This window comes from Vanellus vanellus (genome assembly GCF_965231255.1).
Source record: "Vanellus vanellus genome assembly, chromosome: 10".
Lineage (NCBI taxonomy): Eukaryota > Metazoa > Chordata > Aves > Charadriiformes > Charadriidae > Vanellus > Vanellus vanellus.
Window position 1 is genome coordinate 4,445,178 of NC_138915.1, and position 20,756 is coordinate 4,465,933.

General features: G+C 39.4%; 1 protein-coding gene across 1 annotated transcript in view; it reads left to right on the top strand.

Annotated features, from left to right (window-relative positions):
* Window positions 1-20,756, top strand: part of AMMECR1 (AMMECR nuclear protein 1) — a gene marked incomplete at its 5' end in the record, with an annotated part of 106,006 nt that overhangs the window by 58,984 nt on the left and 26,266 nt on the right. Inside the window, one exon of the mRNA XM_082488015.1 lies at window positions 2,744-2,854. Within this exon, the coding sequence (XP_082344141.1) occupies window positions 2,744-2,854 (111 nt within the window). The remainder of the gene's footprint in view (window positions 1-2,743; window positions 2,855-20,756) is intronic.

The window sequence follows — 20,756 nt, forward strand, 5'->3', positions numbered from 1 at the left end:
AAATCAGAATGTTTCCAGACGTTCTGAACTTCAGTGAGGTAGCCTCAAAGGCAACCTTCTGATTTTTCATTTTGGGGTTTTTGTCCCCATTATTCCCAGTAGTTTTTAAGATACAGAATGCAGCTCACTTACGAGGAGAATCATATAATTATTCCTTAAGATAGGAGGAGCCCTGAAGGTCCCTTTCAGCCTTATTTCTCCAGTCTGAAGAGTCAGAATCCTCTTGGGTCACTGACTGCTCTGAACCTTTGGTCCGAATTACACTTTCAAGATTCTGTGATGGTAATTAAGAAAAGTAATTCTGTTTGGTAGGCTTATATCTTCTGTGTAGACAAGCTGATACCTTTAGTGGCTCCTGGGGAACAAGGAGGCAAGCGCTGGGGAGCACAGAAGTTGGAAAAACATCTTTAGTCAGATTTTGTGATGTATAGCTACAAGTGATGGTTCATTTACCCCATGGGTAGAAGTTTAAATTTAGTCCTATTGATATGTTTATAGTACTGCTACCACTAGTACAAAAATATACCTAGGCAACCTTTACTTTTTCTGCTGGTACTCATTGACAAGGACCTTCAAAGCATATGCAAATGCTTCAGTAATCTATTTGACATTCAGTGATAGTATCTGGATGTTTTCTTCTATTGTCCTTTTAAAGTACAGTAACAACGCATCCTAAAAGGAATTCCATTTTTACACGAAAGTAAATGCGTATATGTTTCCCTGAATTATAGCCCTCCACTAAGTGTATTACAGCTAATAAATCTCATAATCCAAAGATAAAGGTCAAGAGAATAATCCTAAAGTCCATTTTGAATCTTATTCAAGCTTGTTTCTGTGCAAGAGGAAAGAGACAGTCTTCAGTGCCATTATGATCTAATAATTTTGTTGATACCAGTTAGGGGAACTGGGATACCTTTTTTGAAAATGCTAGTAAAATGCCACTTGTTGATCTGAATGGAGAATAGTGCAATGACCTGCATTGCACTAAATGTTAGGCAATAGTACCTTCTGGCTTTATGCTCTTCATTTTTTTTTTTGTTTGGGTTTTTTTTTTGTTTTTCTTAAGTTGTTTGATTTAAAAAAAAAAAAAAAAAAAAAGGTGGGGGATGGCAAAAAAGAAACAAACGGAAACCCAAATCCAAAAGAAAGTATGACTTCAGCTTCCTCTTCTATTTGTCATCATTGAAAGAAGGGAACTCGTCCAGTTCAGTCAAATAAGGAGGAAGTTGCTCTACCAGCAGGCAGTAATAACGGGTTTGGGAAAGTTATGAGAGGATGGGATGCTGCTGCGTTGGTGCTGCGGAGGCAGAGGCACATCCCTTTCTGCCATCACATGATGGATATCTTGTGCCACACCAGACAAATCACATGTAGGCTTCTTGATCTTCACAGCAGTGACTATGGACTATTTAGCTGTTTCCTACAGTGTCCTTACTATAAAGAAGAACAAGACGAATTCAGCATGGTGGTTTGTACACGGGTATAATGCTGAGGAGCAGTGCTTGATTCTCAAATAGCTTTGGAGAGAAATCAGTTGCACATCCTTAAACATGTGTGTGGTGGTTGCAGGTGCTCTAAATGTCCGAGATGAACCTTGCTTCAGTCAGATGTAGTGCAGCGTGGCTGTAGTCTTCATATCAAGAATTTATTTATGCCTGAAGGGTCTATGGCTTTCCACAAAACTTAACACCAGATTTACTTCAGGATTTAAGGGGTAGGTGCTCTACAGTTGGGAGGGGATGGGGTTGCTTGTTCTGCAGACATGTGAATCTATTTGTGATCAAGAATACTCTATGTTAAGTTGCTTAACTGAAATGCCCTTTTTTTTTTTTTTTTTTTTTAAGCCTAACAGTAAGGGAAAGTGCACTCTTGTTCATGTAATCCACTTCGATTTGTCTCCTTTCTGGAAAAAGAGTAAATTTTATTTGCTTTTCTTCTCTATGCGTCCCTGTTCATCTCAGGATTAGAAATCTTTGTTAGAGTTGAGAGGACTGGGTACCCAGGAGCCATGTGCACTCCCTTGAGACCTTCAGGTTTGTGTAGTTTTCTGTTGCTTGTGTATTGATGCAATGCTCTAGAATTGCAAGGAACGCTTTGGTCCCAGAAAGTTATATGGTTTTTCTCTTTCTTGTTAATTCATATAATTGGGACACGTTCAACTTACTAGAGATTTTGCTCCACTCCTGGTCATTTTTGAGATTTTTAAATACTAACTTGGGATTCATGGTCAAAATATTCTTTCCTCAGACAGTTCTTTAAATTTGCAGAGTGTTCCTAAATGTTCTTGTCTTCCAAGGATTTCTGGTAGTTTCTTGCCAGCAGTGTTAAGGACTAAAGTATTGGTGTTCAGGCGGAGGGGTAGTTAGTGTGATGGGTTATTTTTCCCTTCTGTAAAGGGTTCCATATATACAGATGTCTGAGGTGAGGCTTTTCCCATTCCCAGGAGAAGGCTGATGGGTAACAGTGAGGAACACCAAGCGCATCATATCTGTTACCAAGCAGTTTCGTTCTGTCCGTTAACTATTCTAGTCATCTTGTTGCTCATGTGATATAATAGACAATATTTCTAGAACAGGCAAAAGAATTGCGAAGGATGTTTCTAAATACTATGGCCTGCTCAGATACAGTTACTTTAGAGATTTGGCCCCTCATTGCCCAAAATGGAAGGGTGCTGTTGCTGATATTTCACACGGACTGTCAATATTGCTTCTGTGATCATGTCTTTTTCTCTTCCCTAAAACAGCCCGCTGTTTGTAACGTGGAAGATTGGTCGAGATAAACGATTGCGTGGATGCATAGGTACTTTTTCCGCCATGAACCTGCATTCAGGACTCAGGGAGTACACACTTACCAGGTAAGATTTTGTTTTCTGTAGCCTTGACTTACATATTTAAATAGTCTACTGAGGAGATGGTAGGCGTGCTTTGGTTTGTTTTGTTGGTTTTTTTTTTTTTGCTATGTCACCGTACTGATCAATGAAAACTCGTATCTCCTTTTGACGCTAAGCGTATTGCCTGGTTATTTGACTACTGGTGTCATGAGGCTATGGTTTCAGTTAAAAACCATGACTTGAGCCTTTTTTCTTTTTGTTGGTCTGGAAAACTACTCTCTAGTAGCTTATTGTAACTGACTATTATAGTATTTTTTCCAGTGTTCAGACAAATTTTAACCTTAATAGTTAATGTCAGGGCAGAAGACCAGAAAGTCAGATTTGGGGATTATCCTATTCACACTTCTAAAACAGCAGGTATTCTCACCTCTTCTCCATCAGGTGCTTCCAATCAGCTGCAGTTAATTTAACGCTACAAATTTCCATTACATGTTACTCTTCAGATACATCCCAGCCCCTGAGTGGGAAGCTTCTGGATGAGGGAGGTAAGTGATGATAATCCTTCACTCCCTGGCAGCATAATCCTTCATTTTTTGATCTACACCTAAATTCATTCACCTTAATATTGTTCCATTTCCTTTGCGTAGAGTGAAAACTAATAAGTTTATCACTAGAGCTAGTAGCAAGCTTTCTACTTGTTTTTTCTAAGAGTTTTCTTAAGTTTATTTTCTAAAGAATCAATGGAATTTTGTTCAACTCAGTTACAATAGACTGTTTATAGTGCTTTAAAATAGAAACTACATTCTAGCATGTGTAGACCTCTAAAATTGTCATCACTTAAAATAATTGGTGCCTCCGGATCACTGTAGATTTGAGGCTTTCCTCCATTGCAGGATCTTCCTCTTTGCTGTTAAAATGCCTTGTCCATCCCAGTGTTGAGTAATATTAAAATGGGACAAGTTCTTTCTTACGTGTCTAGTTTGTTGCAAGCTGAAGTTCATTTCATGCTTCTCTCTGCTCAGCTTGAAGAAATCAATTGCTCATCTCCTGGAGTCCTTATAAACTTCTGAAAGACCTAGTTACCTTTATTGTGTTGGTTTTATTTGTTATGTGGTCTGAATGTTTCTGGTTGTGTCCTTTAAAACCTCAGCAATCAAAATGATCAATGAGAACAAGCTTATAATAAATTTCAAAGCAATTTCTCTGTTGAAGGTTAAAAGCCTTAAAATCTTAACCATTAGTGAGCCAGACTGGAGGAAGAACAACTTGCCCCCTGCACTGGAGAGCGTTTCATTTAAGTGTACACTTTACAGTGCCTGATCGAGAACAATGAGCTGGTACAGAAAATTACCCCCTAAGACTACGAAGAAGGTGATAGTGAAAAAAGTAGTCTTTGCTCATAGATTTTTCCTTTCTCACAAATCAAATAGTGCTGTAATCTTGCATACGTTTAGAAACTCTTGTAAGATTCCTATCACTGCATTCCAACGCTGAAAGCTGTAGTCAAAATATATGAAAAGTGATGCAAATTAAAGGGAAATGAAATATTTTCAGTGCAGTATTTAAATGATGGCCACATGCTGTGGAAGTTTATACTAGGCTGTTCAGAGGATAGAGGATAGTTCAGTAATTTTCAGGATAAGAGAATTGGAACTATATACCAACCTATTTTTCAAAAATCTTTGTGAGATCATCAGTTGGTTGTTTTTTTTTTTTAAATTAGTGGCATATTGGATTGTTATTACCTTTTATGGGCAACCTGTATGTCTATGCCACCAAAAATGAATGTTTTCTGGTTTGTTTTGTTTTTTTTAAAAAAAAAAAAAACAAAACAAAACAAAAAAAAAAAACAAAAAAAAAAACCTCCAAACCTTCAGCTATGACCACTGAAATGTAAAGTTCATATCTGAATGTACAAAAACGTTGTTCCCTTCTACCAGTCATTAATTAAAAAGAGAGAGAGAGGATTACTTACCTGTGATCGGTTTCCTTCACAGTGTTAGTCTTTTCAACTACAGAGCTTCCAGAGGGAGAGCATTTGAAGAATAAAAGCAGCACCTTTGGAGCATCTATGAACTTTCAGAGTCTGGAGCTCCACAGGCCTCCCTAGGAGGGATCAGAAATTAGGACATTATAGCTTGATCCAACAGTATGTGGGCAATAGTCTCCTGCAGAAGATAAGACAATCCCTGAAAGAGGGGGAAAAAAAAAAAAAACAAACCCAAAAAAAACACAACAACAAAACACTTCAGGGAAGTCAAATTAATCAACGAAGTAGGTAGAATGAGAATGGACTCTCCACTTCAGAAAGTGGAACTTGACCAAAATTTTCAGTTAAGGATACATGCAGATATTCTTCTGACTTCATTTTACAATGACACTGGGAGTCACTTTTCTTCAGTTATTCTGAAGATACAGCATGGATAGACAGAACCACATTGTGTAGTTTGTCCTTATCTTTTTCAGCACCTTCTGTGGAATTGTGGCCCAACTTTCAGTGAGTAAAATGGTACAGAAGAGCAACTGTTCTTAAATGCCCTGGTGCATGGCCTCAATTTCCTTCACACGTGATTTTATTACAAATATGCTAAGTAGTGCTTAGGATCACAATAAATCAAATTTTCCTTGATTCTAGTGGTGATATCTAGTTGTACATTGTCTACAATGTGTAGTATATTCATCTCTGTCTGCATACAATAGTGTCGTTTCTTTGAAATAGCTTAATGATAGTTCATCTAGGAAGCGGAAAGTGAACAATTTCTTTCTTGGGACACCCACAGCCCCCAACTTAAAAGCCACCTTTTTGGGGTGTATAAACAAAAATGGTGATGGTGTGTGACCAAGTGAGTTTCTCTTCCCTGTTTTGAGCTCTGTAGGTTGTTATGCTGGTATTGCCAGTATGTTCTAAACAGGAAATGTATGTAGAATGATTCATCATTAATTGGATGCATCTGCCTAAGTCGTGAGGAGGGATGAGAATACCCATGGTTAAAAATCATAGTACTGTATTCCTAATAAAATCTACATGTTAGAATTCAATTTCCTCTGCAGTTATATCAGTGAAACACGGTAGAAAGAAAGTGTATTACTAAAATCATCTGCAGAACTTTATGAAAAGATAGATTCAGATTTAGTGATTTTTTTTATATAATTTTACTAGGAGGTTAGTTGGCTAAAAATCTAACCTTGTCCAAAATGTTTTACAGTATTGAATATTGTATATTAGGATGCAAGAAGTTTATAATGGGCAAAACAGTCCTTTAGACTGAATGTGTTAATTGAATATCCCACCTGAATGCGTAAACATAAACCAATCCAGATTATGAAAAATACCTTGTGTTTTACAGCTCCTTCAAGAAAATACACTGAGCTTGGAAGCAGGTTACCACAGAATTTCGTAACAGGTTGATAAATTACTTTTTCATGTATTATGTTCAGCAGTAAGACTTAGGTATTGGCATTGAAGTGTTAAACTCCTCTTCTCTTACACTTGAGGTACTGAATGAAATTGTTTAATTTATTCATTTTAGTTTAGCTTTTCTGTGCATTTAATATAATATGAAGTCATATTTTATGCCTACTGGTATAACAAGCACGGGTGTATAAATTAAGTTTAACCCTGTGTTGGTTTATCCTGTCGAGGCTAGAATACGTATCTGGGGAGGGGAACGGTAGAGAAGAGGCAGATAAAGGGCGATGTTACGTGACAGAGCCTTCTGTTGTAGAAGAAAGCAGTGTGGAGAAAAACTGGAGAACTCCAAGCCTTAATGGATTAACATAAAGACTGAAAACTGGATTTAAATTTTAAAATAATGTGACCCACCCTCCTTAACTAGCATAGGCCTGTCTCTACTGACTATATGATGTAACTGGTCTTTTTGTTGTGTGTTCTGTTACCACTCCACCTGAGAGAAATGTGACTGCTGCCAGACATTCAGCCTAGATGTGGTTGATCAAGAAAACAAAGAGGGAAGCTTGGCATGAGAAGCACAAGATTGAAGGAAATGAAACCTGCAATCCAGCTTTCTCATAACTGAATTTGGGTGTAGATTCCATATGAGGATTTGGCTATCGGTGGCATCGACTACTGCTCTATATTTGTCAGCGCTTTCAAGAGTCTTAGTCCTTGTTGCTGCCATGTTGTGTGCCTGCTCTCTGTGAAAAACATTGATCCTTTCCTCCTGTTCCACCCAGTAAAGGTAACCGTCCAGCTGCAAGAGTACGCTATGGCAAACCTATTTAAGGGCTAACAATGAAAAATATTGAATGTCTGATCGCATTAATATTGATGTTGGCCTTATTTGCTAAAGACTAGAGGCAAATATTTGTGCAGACAGGGCAGCTTCTCTCTTGTGTTTAGCTGAGGTTACTACGCTGTTTAATTCCTGCTTCTTTTTACTAATCATAGACTTGTTCAGCCTTCCTTGTAATCGGCCCCTACCACTCAGTGCTAACTTCCCAACGCCTTTACTATCAGTCAGCGTCGCTATGGGTGTAGGTAGTCATTGCTGTTGATCCAGGGCAGAGCGTACTTGTCTACCTGACTGCAATTTTTGAACTGCAGGGCTGGGGGAATGATGTATGTTTTTGATGTATGTTGTGACCTTCACTGTACACAGAAGTCATAGTCTGAATTAATTCCTGCAAATAGCATTTCATGCAATATTTCATTGTTGCTTCCTTGTTGCCCGCTGATAATACTTTGCAGGCTGTCTTATTTTGTGGCTTTGATTTATAGTGGACCGCTGCTGAAAGTCAGCTTTTCTGTTCTATTACTGCTCTGCATCTGGTGGCCACCAATGAAAAATGCCTGATGATTGTGAGATGAAGCTTTACGCTACCGCTTTCAAAATTAAACTCTGCGGAGAGCAATGTACACTCTTGACAGCCTGAACTCACTAGTGTGATGCTATTCTTTTATGTTTAACATGGTCTTTAAAGGCTGGGAGAATCATGTGTCCTTTTCATTTGCACGCTTCTATGAAAAGCAGGCATCTGCTGGTTGCCTGGGAGTTTTCAAGGTCATCTCATTGAGGCAGAGGGCAAAGATTTTGCCCCTGCTAAAGGATGACCAGCAACGGAGGGAGGATCTCAAGGTGAGAATAGGTGCTTAGTGGAGAGATCTGTGGTAACATGGTTCTGTGTCTGGTTGAGTGGATGGACAACCAGAGTGTCCTATTGGGCATGTGAGAAGCCAGTGGCAATAGCCATCTGGAATGTGTAACTCCGTACTCCCATTTACCCCTCGTGACCCCAGTTAGTTAAGTTTTTAGTGGGAGTTCAACTTAGAAAATCCACTAAGCTTTAATAATAGAAGTGCCGTACGTGCTGTCAAAGCCTTTTGAGCCAATAAGACTGCAGGCAACTGGGACTCCTCAGGCGGCCATAGCACGTGTCTTTCACTTACGCCATCATATCTCTTCACTGAGCAACAGGGCTCTGTTCTAGAGAGTGCAGTCGAGTGATTCCAGAGCATCCTACGTTCCTGAGGAGGTAGGAAGTGGGCTATAAAACTGACATTTAAAACGGTGTGCTGAGTGTTTTTCCCTCTGGTCTGAAGGGAGGAGTGAGTAGTAGCTGTTCCAGAGAAGGTGGGAATGGAGCCGACCAAACAACAGGCCTTATCAAGGGAGTAGATGAATTTAAACCAATCTTTACTAGACTTATTTTTAAAACATATTCTGTCATGACTCGGAGATGAAGTGCAAGGGCTAAAGCCACAACATCTTCAAGGTTTTTTGTTGTGTGGCCACAGGATTTGTGAGCTGCTTCAGCTGCCAAAATACAGAATGGTTGAGATGCTCCTGTTTGATTCGGTGGTTTTCCTCTTCTGTAAATTGTAGGTCTGCTGTTGCTGTCTGCTGCCCTGTGCTGCACCTGATTTACTTTTGTGTATAAATAATTTGCCAAGGTCACCGCAATGTTCAGTTTTGCTAACAGGCTTACGTGAGTTTTGGTTTTTAGTCCTCAACAGTTGTCGTATCTGGGCCACGCACTGTTTCTCTCCCCCCAAACAGAGTGCAGTGCAGGAAAGGGGTCGGGTGGGGAATTCTATCGCGAATGAGTGCATTTCAATTAAAATCAGTAATAGGGGGCAGAAGTGTTCAAAGTGATTTCTGCCAAGCACAGTTAGACATCATAATTATTAGAAAATGCATCCTTTAAGTTTTCTCAAATTGGTGAGTAAAAGCAATTTAATCAGATTGTTGTAGTTTATAAGTGAGGCGGGACGTACAGAGATGTAATCTCTTTCGTTAGGCTGATGCAGTCACATAAAATTAGATAAGCTTTTAGCATACAAGCCTTTCTGTAAGTTGTTAGGAAAACCGTTTTTAAGATGGCAAGTTAATCTTAAATGAGATAGAAGCCTGTCCAAGTTTTGATTTGTTATTTTTTTTTTTTTTTTTGGTTTGTTCTTTAATTTACGTTTCTGTTCACTTCTGATTATCTTTTGAAGTTATAACTTTACATGTGAGATGTACAAGGTTTCCATTGGTGTTCTGGACAATTAATTATGCTGTTAGTAAAGATAAGATACATTGTGTTAATGTTAATATTTTATTATAATCTTTATTGGAATTGCCACTGACTTAATAGAATTGTCTTAAACTCTAAGTCAGAACTGGGCCAAGGTCTATTAAGACAGTTTGGCAGTAAACTTTGCTTTACAAATTAGAAGATAGGTAGGTGTATAGATATGTATATGTCTTTATGGTGATGTTGACATCCAGAGGTATTACTAATAATCTTAGAACACCCTTTTTGTTTTGCAAAATGCTTCTGGTAAAATATAAAGTTAAGGTATTAGCACCTTGATTTTTAAATTATGACTGATTACCTTCAATGAAACCGAGGCAAAATTATTTTCGCATGTAGGTATTTTGTATAGGCTCATGTGTTTTGCCTGCCATGCCGTCTGTATAGATACGAGACTTGACTGAAACTTGGAGCTGTTCATATTTCTGAATTTCATCTAAGCTGAAAAAAGCTTTAATTTGGGTAAATCCTCAGATCTGTTATTGTGAAATATAATTGTTTAGTAGTAAAATGGATTGTGATGTAAACTCACAATACCAGAAACTCTAAATGAAGTATATAAATTTGAATTTATTGAGCCAGGCTTAGTTACCCTGTGACTCAATTCAGTAAGTAGGTCTGTAACGATTTTGTGCACACAGTGCCAGGTCGTTATTTCAGGGAACTGTTGCTTAACAGAACTGTCTACTGCCTTTTCTCAAAGGGCAAAGGTAAATACCATACTGGCTCTAGAAGTGGAAAAAGCCTCCAAACTTTTGCTTTAATGATGGGTTAAATGCTTCTCCTTATTTCATTATGAAATAAAATAATGCTGTTTAGGAGGGAGAAGGAGCGTGCCCTAGTGAATATGTTTCTTGTACCTTATATGTGTTGGGGATGTAGTAATTCTGCCCTTAATTTTTTTTCTTTATTTAAAAAACAAAACAAAACAACAAAAGCAAACAAAAGAGATACTGTTTTTGTAACCGTTGGTCTATTTTTCCTGAGAAAAACCTTGCTAGACCCTTGGACCTAATGGTAGGTGATAGTCTGTTTCCTTAGCAACACTTCCTGAAAGAAAGCAAAGCAAAACACTACCAATGGAAGGACAGTCCTTAGATTATTATCTTTATGAAAGGAGGAGTGTGTAATGATGCCCTACCAAAGTTTTTTAGATCCAGGGTTATCAAATATTGATAACCGTTTTACTGCTTTGCTGGGAAAACTGAATTATAGAATATGAATTCTTTGGCACAGGGGAATGCAATGCTGCGTTTGGTGGAATAAGCTTACTCTGTGAATTGCCTGCTAATAAAAGGTAACCGGAGTTCTAGGAAAAACGGAATTTTAGAATTCGAAATGATGGCAAAATGGCTATATCTGTATGAAGCGGCTCAGTGAATTTTGCAGGGGGCTTTGCAGAGACTGTCGTAAGTCTAAGGTCTTCAGGAAACCGTCCTGAATTAAAATACTTATTTCACCATCTTATTTTAAAAAAACATGCATTAAAAATTGGGAATTTCAAAAACACGCTTCTCATAAAATACATGCTTTGAAAAAGCCATGATCAAGCAAAATAACTTGCATTAGTTGATGTAATTTGTGGTATTTTGAATAAATCAGATATTCCTGAAATTTGATTGAATGTGAATGAGTAACTGGGGACATCCTGCAGTTACTCAGACTTTCCAGATGGGTTTCAGGGAGGAGCTATGTCATTTGCGACTCTAGTCTTTCCCACGATGCTCTTCATTTCATGTTCTTCCCACACAGTCTCCTTCTGTTATGCGAAGGAAACGATGCACACCCTGTAAGTTCAAAGGCAGAGTTCTAGCTGAGTTGAAACACTAGTTTGGTTGAAAGTCAGATTTGTATTTGTCTTTGAATATTACTCGACGTAAGTATTCGGGAGGGAGGGTGGGGTCAGGGGAACTGGCCGCCCTGGTTTTCCTAGCAAAGCTCTATATTGCCATAATTGCTTATTTTTCCATTGCTCGTATGGATAGTTGTTCATCCTCCATGGGTTTTGGTCAACTATTTCATCTTTTTGTATTGATACTCTTAATGGAAACATCTTCAAAACATTTCCTAACAATCTTTTAGAATGGAATTTTGCTTTCATTTGAGACTTTCAGTGACTTGTTGATTTCTTGAGTGCTACAAAGACACAAGGGGTTATGGGGCAGTGCTGAAGAAGACAAGATAAGACTCTGCTCACACAGCAGAGAGGGGCGGAGATGAAGTGTGTCCCAGAGCACTTGTGTTTTAAAGAAAGGTTTTGTGTATTTGGAAACTCATAGCTAGGGCAGAATGGAAGAAGTCGGCATAGAAGTTACCTGCTTGTGGGCAAGTTTGTCTCTCTGGCTGTTCTCACCTTGGCAGTAGGTGTTTATTTTTAATATAGAGCAAGGGATATTTCCCACAATTGTATTGGTAAGATGGGGATGGAGAAAGCTTCCCACTGCACGTACTGGCCAGTGCTTACATGTGCTAAATGTGAGAAGATGTTAATATAGTTTGTCCCTCAAAGACGCTGGAAATTGAGGTGCAGCAGTGGTGTATGAGACACCTTGCCCAGTAGAAGTAAACTTAAGGTCTTTGTTTGGCTCAAGGAGCTCACTTTTTTGTGAAATCTACTGTTTTAATATAAGTTATCAGGGATTAAGCGAGGTCAAGGGAAAAAGAATTGTCTCTTACGGTTATAAGCTGTTAAAGTCTTTAAACTCTGCAGATTTGTGTGGGAGGCACTGTGGGAAAAGAGTCTCAATTAAAGTTTTCAGTCTGTCAGCACCTCCTCCATTTAGGTGTTTTCTGATGCTTCCTTTTAAGACTGTATAAAGAAGAAATAGCACGAACTGGGTGTGGGGGACCAGGCTCCAAAGCCCTTGCTATCTCTGTTCGCTTTAACACAAAGACGTTGAAGCTTATGAAATTGAATTTACCATTTTCCAGAGACCAGAGTAATGAGAATTAAAATGCTCTTGGAAACTGTAGCAGAATTTTCTTCTAATTCTAAGTAATACCAACAGCTACCTGTTTCTAAAGACCATTCCTGTTGACACCAGGAAGAGAGAAGTTGTGTCTTTTCCAGAGCTGTACAGTTGAGGTGGTAGAAGAGCTCTTGGAAGAAGAAATAGCATCTCTACCTCTGGTGGGACATAAGCAGCCATGTAAAATGCTGAAGAATGTCTGAAAACATCTAAGCCTAAACACACTTCAGATTCTGAGGTAGTCCAAAAGTCTTATAGGCCCCAGCGCTCTGTGCTATTTCAAGTCATATAACGTATGTATTTGCGAGCATGTGGTCCCAGGGGGGGTGAGTTGACCTGTCTTGAATTTCATCATTTAGAAATGACTGAAGTTTTGCTATTCATTTGATGTGTTGTAGGAGGGAATATGTATTTACCTGAAAATAACAGTTGTTTTTTGTTTTCTTTAATGTGATTTTTAAAATACAATATTAGGGATAAAAGCACTCCAGATTTGTCTCTTCCCTCTGAATTGCTGATGCACTTCTCAAATTCTGCCATTTTCAACTGTACTCCATAAAAGCATATGGAGTGATATATACACTCCATACAAGGGTATACTGGTGATAGCCTTTATTTTTGAAACAGAAATTGAACTTCCTCTCATTTCGTAGCTGGGTAAATGACAATGTATTGATACAGTCTGGAAAGCGTCTAATGCTGTGAAAGCATGTAAATAAACAGTTCCTTAGAAATATTTGATGTAGATCCAAAAAAATATTTCTGATCTCACAAGCACCTACTTATATTTGAATTTTCCAGAGTTTTAATGAAAACTTTTCTATATATAGTTGTAATTAACACAGAGAGAATAGCTTTTGACCATAGTGGAGAATAGCTCTTTTGACCATCAATACCAATTTTGGTAGGACCGATAGCACTCAATTCTTAAAGCAAGGATACTAGGGGAAGGGAATTGTGACAGGCACCTGTGTTTTAACTGTAACATGCAGGCTACAAAGTCTGCTAGCTCATATGCTTAAATTTAGGTTTGCAATGGTATAATCTTTTTTTTTCTCAGTGCAGATTACTTGCAATAAAGGGTCAATAGGCAGGCAAGCAGTCTCTCAGGCTGGAGAAGTACAGTGCATAAATAACTCCTGCAAGAACTTCGGGAACTTGTACAGATGTTAAGGAGTGCTCCGACGAGCCTGAGCGCAGCTCCTGGGAACGTCCCCAGCTGTCGTAAGCTGCCACCCCAGCTTCATTGAAAAGGGCCTTTGTGGTAATGGCAATTACTAATGGTTGTGTAAGTCAGTGTATGAAATCAGGTGTATCAAACTGTTACCAGCAAGGAAATGTGACTTTGTTGAAGTGAATAATGTTACGTCTTCCAATTTCTACTGAATTTTTCAGTTAAGTAAATTTTATGTAGTACAAATTCGGTCTGATTTGACAGGGGAAAAGAAGAAAAGCTCTTGGTTTTTTTGAACAGTGTAACTTTTTGATATTTCTAGTTCAAGTAATTTTAATGACTTATACTTATTCTGTAATACCACAAACTGAAATAGGTCCCAAGCTACCTGTAACATGCAGTTAATTTGCCACTTTAGATACCAGCCTAATTGCCAGTAACTTTTTCAGTGTTTTTATTCATAAACAAATGCAGATTAAAAATACATTCACACTGGTACATTCAAACAATATTTCTCATTTTAGACGACTATTCATTTTCTCTCTATGAGAAAAGTCGCTAAAGCGAATGATTTAGAAAAAAATATATTTAGTGTGTAATACAAAGTTTAAGTATTTTTTTTTCTTCGAATATTGGCTTATATCCCATTCAACTGAAGTGTCAATGTAAAGCCAAAGATGTTTAAAGTGAAAATATAACGACTCAACTGTATGAAGGTTTAAAGAGATTTGAATGTTTGCATTTAAAAAAAAATTCTGTGTGCATATTTGTATTTTTAACATCTTTGGTTCTTATGAAAGACAATTAAAAGAACTTTTTCTCTTATCTCTAGGCCTGTTACTTCCAGATGCTATTGTTAAAGCCCCACAGATAGCATGTTGGTTTTGCCATGAAGAAAGAGTGCTTGTTATATATATGAACGCAAAGAAGGGAGAAGGGAAATGTAATATTTAAGTAACTGAAAGGTCATTGCAACCTCAGTCCTCTAAGAGGACATCACTGCTTTTCACCAGAAATATTTTTACATGTTCTGTCAAGAAATTGATGCCGGTTTTCTTTCTGTTCCCAGAAGCTTCTACACAATTTGCAAGCTGGTTAGATGGCCCTGTCTCATCTGTGCTGAGGATGCATTCTGCAGTTTGCTCACTTAGCTACAGAGAGGCTTTTTTCCTTTGACCTAGACTGCTAATCCCTCATTGCAAAGAGCAGCAGCTGTGCTTTGTCTGTGGAGGTCTCTGCGCTGCATGCAGCCTGTTCGTTAGAGCAGCCCCCTCTTTGTGTGTTCTGCTTTTTCAGTTACCGAAAGGGTGGCTTTCTGTTTTCATGCTCAGAAAACCCTCTTCAGGTTTGTGGAAGTCTACAATGCATGATTATTTTATTTTTTTTAATTTTTTTTCCCCCTCAAAAAATTATGTTTCCAAGAGCTGTTACATACAATCTCACCAAACTCTGTTTGACTAACAATTCCTGATATTCAGGAAGGGAACCGTTTCTGAGTTGCTTTTTAGAAAGGTGATGAAACCTCTTTCTGTTTAAATATTAAATGCTTTAGATAGTTGTGTTAAATTGTAGCTCTAATGGATATAATTACAAATAAACTAGTTTTTTGTGTATGTCCACATTGTATCTTCATTTAACGTTGAGTAACCAGGCTTCAGTTGATTTTGGTGTAATTCCCCGAGTTAAACATTCGTAGCAATGTAAGATGTTAGTGGTAGCTGAAAGCTAAGTTAGCACGAGAACAGAACAGATAATCATTTGCTGGTTCAGGCTTTACTGCAGTGAATGGCAAAACTCCCACTACCTTCAAAGGGAGAAGAATTTGGTCTGTAGTTTGTCTAAGAAGGTCTGATGTAAAATACTTAATTAGTAAGCATAAATGTCACATTTCAGTTAATCTCGTAGTCAAGCGTTCATGTTTATACTTTCATGTTTTGTAATAATCTTCATTCTGTGGCTGAGCAGAATTTTCAAATATATGGAATGCTGTTGAGTTAAATGCATTCCTTGAATACTTAACTTAGAGTTTTTGAGGCTATAGACTGATGTAGCCTAACCTGAACCTTTTGCCTCTTCTTCATTTCAGAACTTCCTTTTCACTCCACTTCAGCTGTTTTTATTTGCTACTCAGAACCTGGTTTAGAGTGGAAAACACGTTCCGAGCGACAGCTGGCAGACTTGGAACTGCATGTACTGTTTAGCTGAGCTTGCAAAGGTTCTGCTGCTTGGGCTTCTTGACCTTAGATATAGCGATTTGTGAACGCCCCATCCAGTCGCTTCTGTGAGCTGAGTGAGTTGCAGGTGGCACTGAATGTGCCGCCTCAAGCAGACGGGATAGTGACAGAAAACTAGAAGCAATAACGGGGTGAAATGGTGACCTGCTCTCATGAGAGAGAAGTGGTAGAGTTGCTAAAAGGGAACAAGAAGGTGGCTTACAGACAATTTATTTGCGTGTGGAAGAAGATCAAGGGAAGGAAACGCAGGAAGAAAGCTTCCAGCTGTATAGACTGTGTTCATACATCTAAAACATACTCTTTTTTAATTGGTGATTTGTAGAGTTATTGAATCATCATAGCTTAATCTGTTAATGAGATTCACGTATGAAGTAAAAACCTACGCGCACACAAAATGAACAGGAAAAAAATGTTGAGACACCTTGTTTGTTGCCTCAAATAAGGAATTAAGTTTTGTTGTGATGCAGCAATTCTCATGTCTGCATTCTAGCAGGGCTTCACAGTAACAGGAATAAGTGTCTAGAAACCAAAATTTTGATGAAATAAGGAGTGGCTATTTCTTTCCCTTAGGTCTTGTTGCATACAACGTGCCACAAGGGATTCATCTTGTGCCTGTCTTTTTTACTATATATATAAAAACGTTGAGAATTGGTAAGATGCCATGAGCTCATACACCAACCTTTACGCTGACAGCGCTCTGATTGGTATCTCTCTGCAGATGTACTCGCACTATGTGTAAGAGGATGCACTTAGATAAAAACCAGCTGGTTTAAAAATGATGCAGGTTGAGTTGTGGTATCGATGAAACACATCTCTTCGGAAACAAGCCAGGATATTATTCAGTGCCCTGTATTAGGAGCGGTCGTATTCCAGTCTGTAAGACAGCGTGGACCTTGGGTTATTCTCAGCATATGCACTTGTCCAAGATTTCAAGACTGGATTCTGTCATCTTTCATTTCATATATCAGACTATATTCATCAATACCTTCATATTTCAGAATATTTTATTGTCTTAATCTTTTTCTATGAAACATTTAATGCAACACCTCAAGTAAGTGAATATGATCTTTTTCCTTCCCAATTCAGTTACTACATATTCAACCATGCCTTTTGCTTTCCTTACTCTTAGCCTTATATTTATTTGTCCCGTCATTGTGGTTTCAAAGTCCTGATCATAAAACATAGTTTCTGTATTTGTGACAAACAGCATCAAAACTGAACTTAACTGTAAAATTCCATCCCTACCATTTACTGTCCTGGCTGGTTTTTTAGTGAATCATATTGGCAACTAATAAAAATTCAGCTATGTCATATTTTTATATAAAAATATAGCTTGTAGTATTTCGGGTGACAAAAGGAATGTTGAGAAAATGAAGTACTCTTCTGTTCCAGACTTTAAACAATATAATAAAAAAAACCCCTTTTTACAAGCTGCAGGAAACTGAACATGTAAATGTTCAAATTATATTCATGTATTTATATAATATTGTGTTGCTGAGATGTTTAGGAACCTATTTTTCCATATGTGCTTAAGATGAGGCTTTTTAAAGTTCATAAAGAATGAAAAATATTTTATGTTAACTTGTTCTTTTTTAAAATTATGACTTGAATACATCTTTAGAGGGGAGTAATATTTTGTGAGTTAATTAAATGAGGGTTGAATTCAGCAGTAAAGTTGCCTTAAAGATTTTTTGTCTTGACTTCAGTGTCTGTTTTGGGGTGAAGTGGTGATCTCCGGTCAATATTGAGAGACTTGCTGGAGATGTAAAGACTTCTAGAGACTTCTTTTTATGTTCCTAGGGATTTTAGTGGTTAGCGTTGTTCAAGCTGTACAGTTCTAAATGTAATTGAGCAGTTCATTTTTGTTAATTATCTAAACTTTGCCATCTGCTGGGAGAGCCTTGTAGCAACGTTATAATTTAGTCCAGTTGGAGCTCAGAGTTTTCAGACTAGTCTGTTATCATGCGTTCACCAAACAAAAACCTACATGCCAAACCCTGGTCAGTTTTGTTATTAATTTTTATAATAAGCATCTGGAATGACTGTGACAAGCTTACTGTGTTATGTTCTGAGGTTAAGTGCCGTGGATTTGCTTTTTATGCATCAAACCAGGGCATTTTCATGGCAATTGACACCTTTCAGCTTCCTGAATGTTTGCACGAGTATGACACAAAAATTGTCACGCCTTTTTGAATTCCATTGTCCTCATTTATCCCAGCGTGATGATAGATGCAGGGAGGGGTGAGAGACAACGCGGGAAAAGGCAGAAAAGAAGCTGCCACCTAGGAGGAAACTGCTGCATACAGCTGCTTCGCCTTATGTTCCCCTGTAGTCAGAAAATATTGTTCGAGGTCCATGCTGAGCAATTCAGAGTACAGACAGCTGTTTTTCAGGGATATTCCCAACTGACTTTGTTCAGTTCTAGAAGGATGGAGTGTATAGAACAGCAGTTACAGCTTTTTTTGCTACACCTGGGCAAATGCGGAGTAATTGCATGCTTTGTGTTGTAATTTGCTGTAAGCTGTACTTCTCGCTTACTGACCTGTTATGTGAAGACTTTGGATTTAGCATGCCCTTGTGGAGGCATACCTCTAAACTATTACTGAACCTCTGCTACATCTAAGTTAGATTAAGTTAAGATTGTTTTTTTCAGTGTAATAGGGCATATTATATAGTAATGCAAAATGAGCCCCCCACACCCTGAGGGATTAAAACAGTATGAGAAAAATGCAGAGTCTTCAACTAGCTTGCCCGTTCTTCGCATTCAAGGAGAAAAGTAAGTTCTTTAGAACCACAAAAGCGATATAGTGTAAGATTTGATCTTATGATCTTATTGGCATCACAGAGACTTGGTGGAACGGCTCCTATGACTGGAGTGTTGGAATGGAAGGGTACAAGCTCTCAGGAAGGACAGGCAGGGGAGATGGGGGGGGGGGGGGTGTCACCCTCTACGTCAGTGACCAGCTGGAGTGCATGGAGGTCCACCTGGGGATGGATGAGGAGCTGACTGAGAACTTCTGGGTCAGGATTAAAGGGAGGGCAGGGGCAGGAGATATTATACCAGGGTTCTGCTTCAGGCCAGCTGACCAGGAACACCAAGCGGATGAGGCTCTCTGTAGACAGATAGGAGCAGCCTCACACTCACAAGCCCTAGTTCTCATGGGGGACTTGAGCCACCCCACACAGCAGGGTATAAACAATCCAGGAGGTTCCTGGAATGCGTTGATGATAACTTCCTTCTCTAAGCGATAGAAGAGCCAATGAGGGGAAGTACTATGCTGAACCTTGTTCTTCACCAACAAGGAGGGACTGATGGGGAATGTGAAGCTCAAGGGCAGCCTTGGCTGCAGTGACCATGAAATGGTAGAGTTCAAGATCCTTAGGGCAATGAGGAAGGCGCACAGCAAGCTCACTACCGTGGATTTCAGGAGAGCAGACTTTGGCCTCTCCAGGGAGCTGCTTGGTAGAGTTCCATAGGATAAAGCCCTCCTGCAGGAAAGAGGGGTCCAAGAAAGCTGGCTAATATTCAAAGGAACACCTCCACCGAGCACAGGAGTGATGCATCCCAAAGAAGAGGAAGTCTGGCAAAGCCGTCAGGAGGCCTGCATGGGTGAACAAGGAGCTCCTGGACAATCTCAGACAGAAAAAGGAAGCCTACAGAGGGTGGAAGCAAGGACAGGCGGCCTGGGGGGAATACAGAGAAACTGTCTGAGCAGCCGGGGATCAGGTTAGGAAGGCTAAAGCCCAGATAAAGTTAAATCTGGCCAGGGACATCAAGGGCAACAAGAAAAGCTTCTATAGGTATGTCGGTGATAAAAGGAAGACTAGGGGAAATGTGGGCCTGCTCCAGAAGGAAACGGGAGACCTGGTTACCCAGGATATGGATAAGGCTGAGATACTTGATGAATTTTTGCCTCAGTCTTCACAGGTAAGTGCTGTAGCCACACCGCCCAAGCTGCAGAAGGCAAAGGCAGGGATTGGGAGAATGAACTGCAGACGAAGAACAGGTTTGAGACCATCTAAGGAACCGGGTTTGAGACCATCTAAGGAACCGGGTTTGAGACCATCTAAGGAACCGGGTTTGAGACCATCTAAGGAACTTGAAGGTGCACAAATCCATGGGGCCTGATGGGCTGAATCCACAGGTCCTGAGGGAACTGGCAGATGAAGTTGCTAAGCCACTATCCATCACATTTGAGAAGTCGTGGCAGTCTGGTGAAGTTCCCACTGACTGGAAAAGGGGAAACAACTGCCATTTTTAAAAAGGGAAAAAAGGAAGACCCGGGGAACTATAGGCCAGTCAGTCTCACCTCTGTAGCCGGCAAGATCATGGAGTAAATCCTCCTGGAAACTCTGCTAAGGCACATGGAAAACAAGGAGGCGATAGGTGACAGCCGACACAGCTTCATTAATGGCAAATTATGCCTGACAAACTTGGTGGCCTTCTACAACAGGGTTATAGTGTTGATGCATAAGGGAAGAGCAACTGATATCGCCTACCTGGCCTTGTGCAAAGTGTATGACATTGTTCTGCACAACATCCTTGTCTCTAAGTTGGAGAGACATGGATATGGGGGATGGAACACTCTGTGGATAAGGAATTGGCTGGATGGTCGCACTCAAAGAGTTGGGGCCTACAGAAAAGATGGGGACGGACTCTTTATCAGGGAGTATAGTGATATGACAAGGCTTAGCGGTTTTAAGCTGGAAGAGGGGAGATTTGGAATAGATACCAGGAAGAAATTCTTTACTCTGAGGGTGGTGAGGCACTGGCCCAGGTTGCCCCGAGAAGCTGTGGCTGCCCCATCCCTGGAGGTGTTCAAGGCCAGGCTGGATGGGGCTTGGAGCAACCTGGGCTGGTGGGAGGTGTCCCTGCCCAGGGCAGGAGGGTTGGAATTGGATGATCTTTAAGGTCCCTTCCAACCTAAACCATTCTATGATTTCTGGCTTCAGGAAACTGCGAGGAAGTTGAAGCCATAGAAACTTTACTCTTATTAATATGATCAGAACAC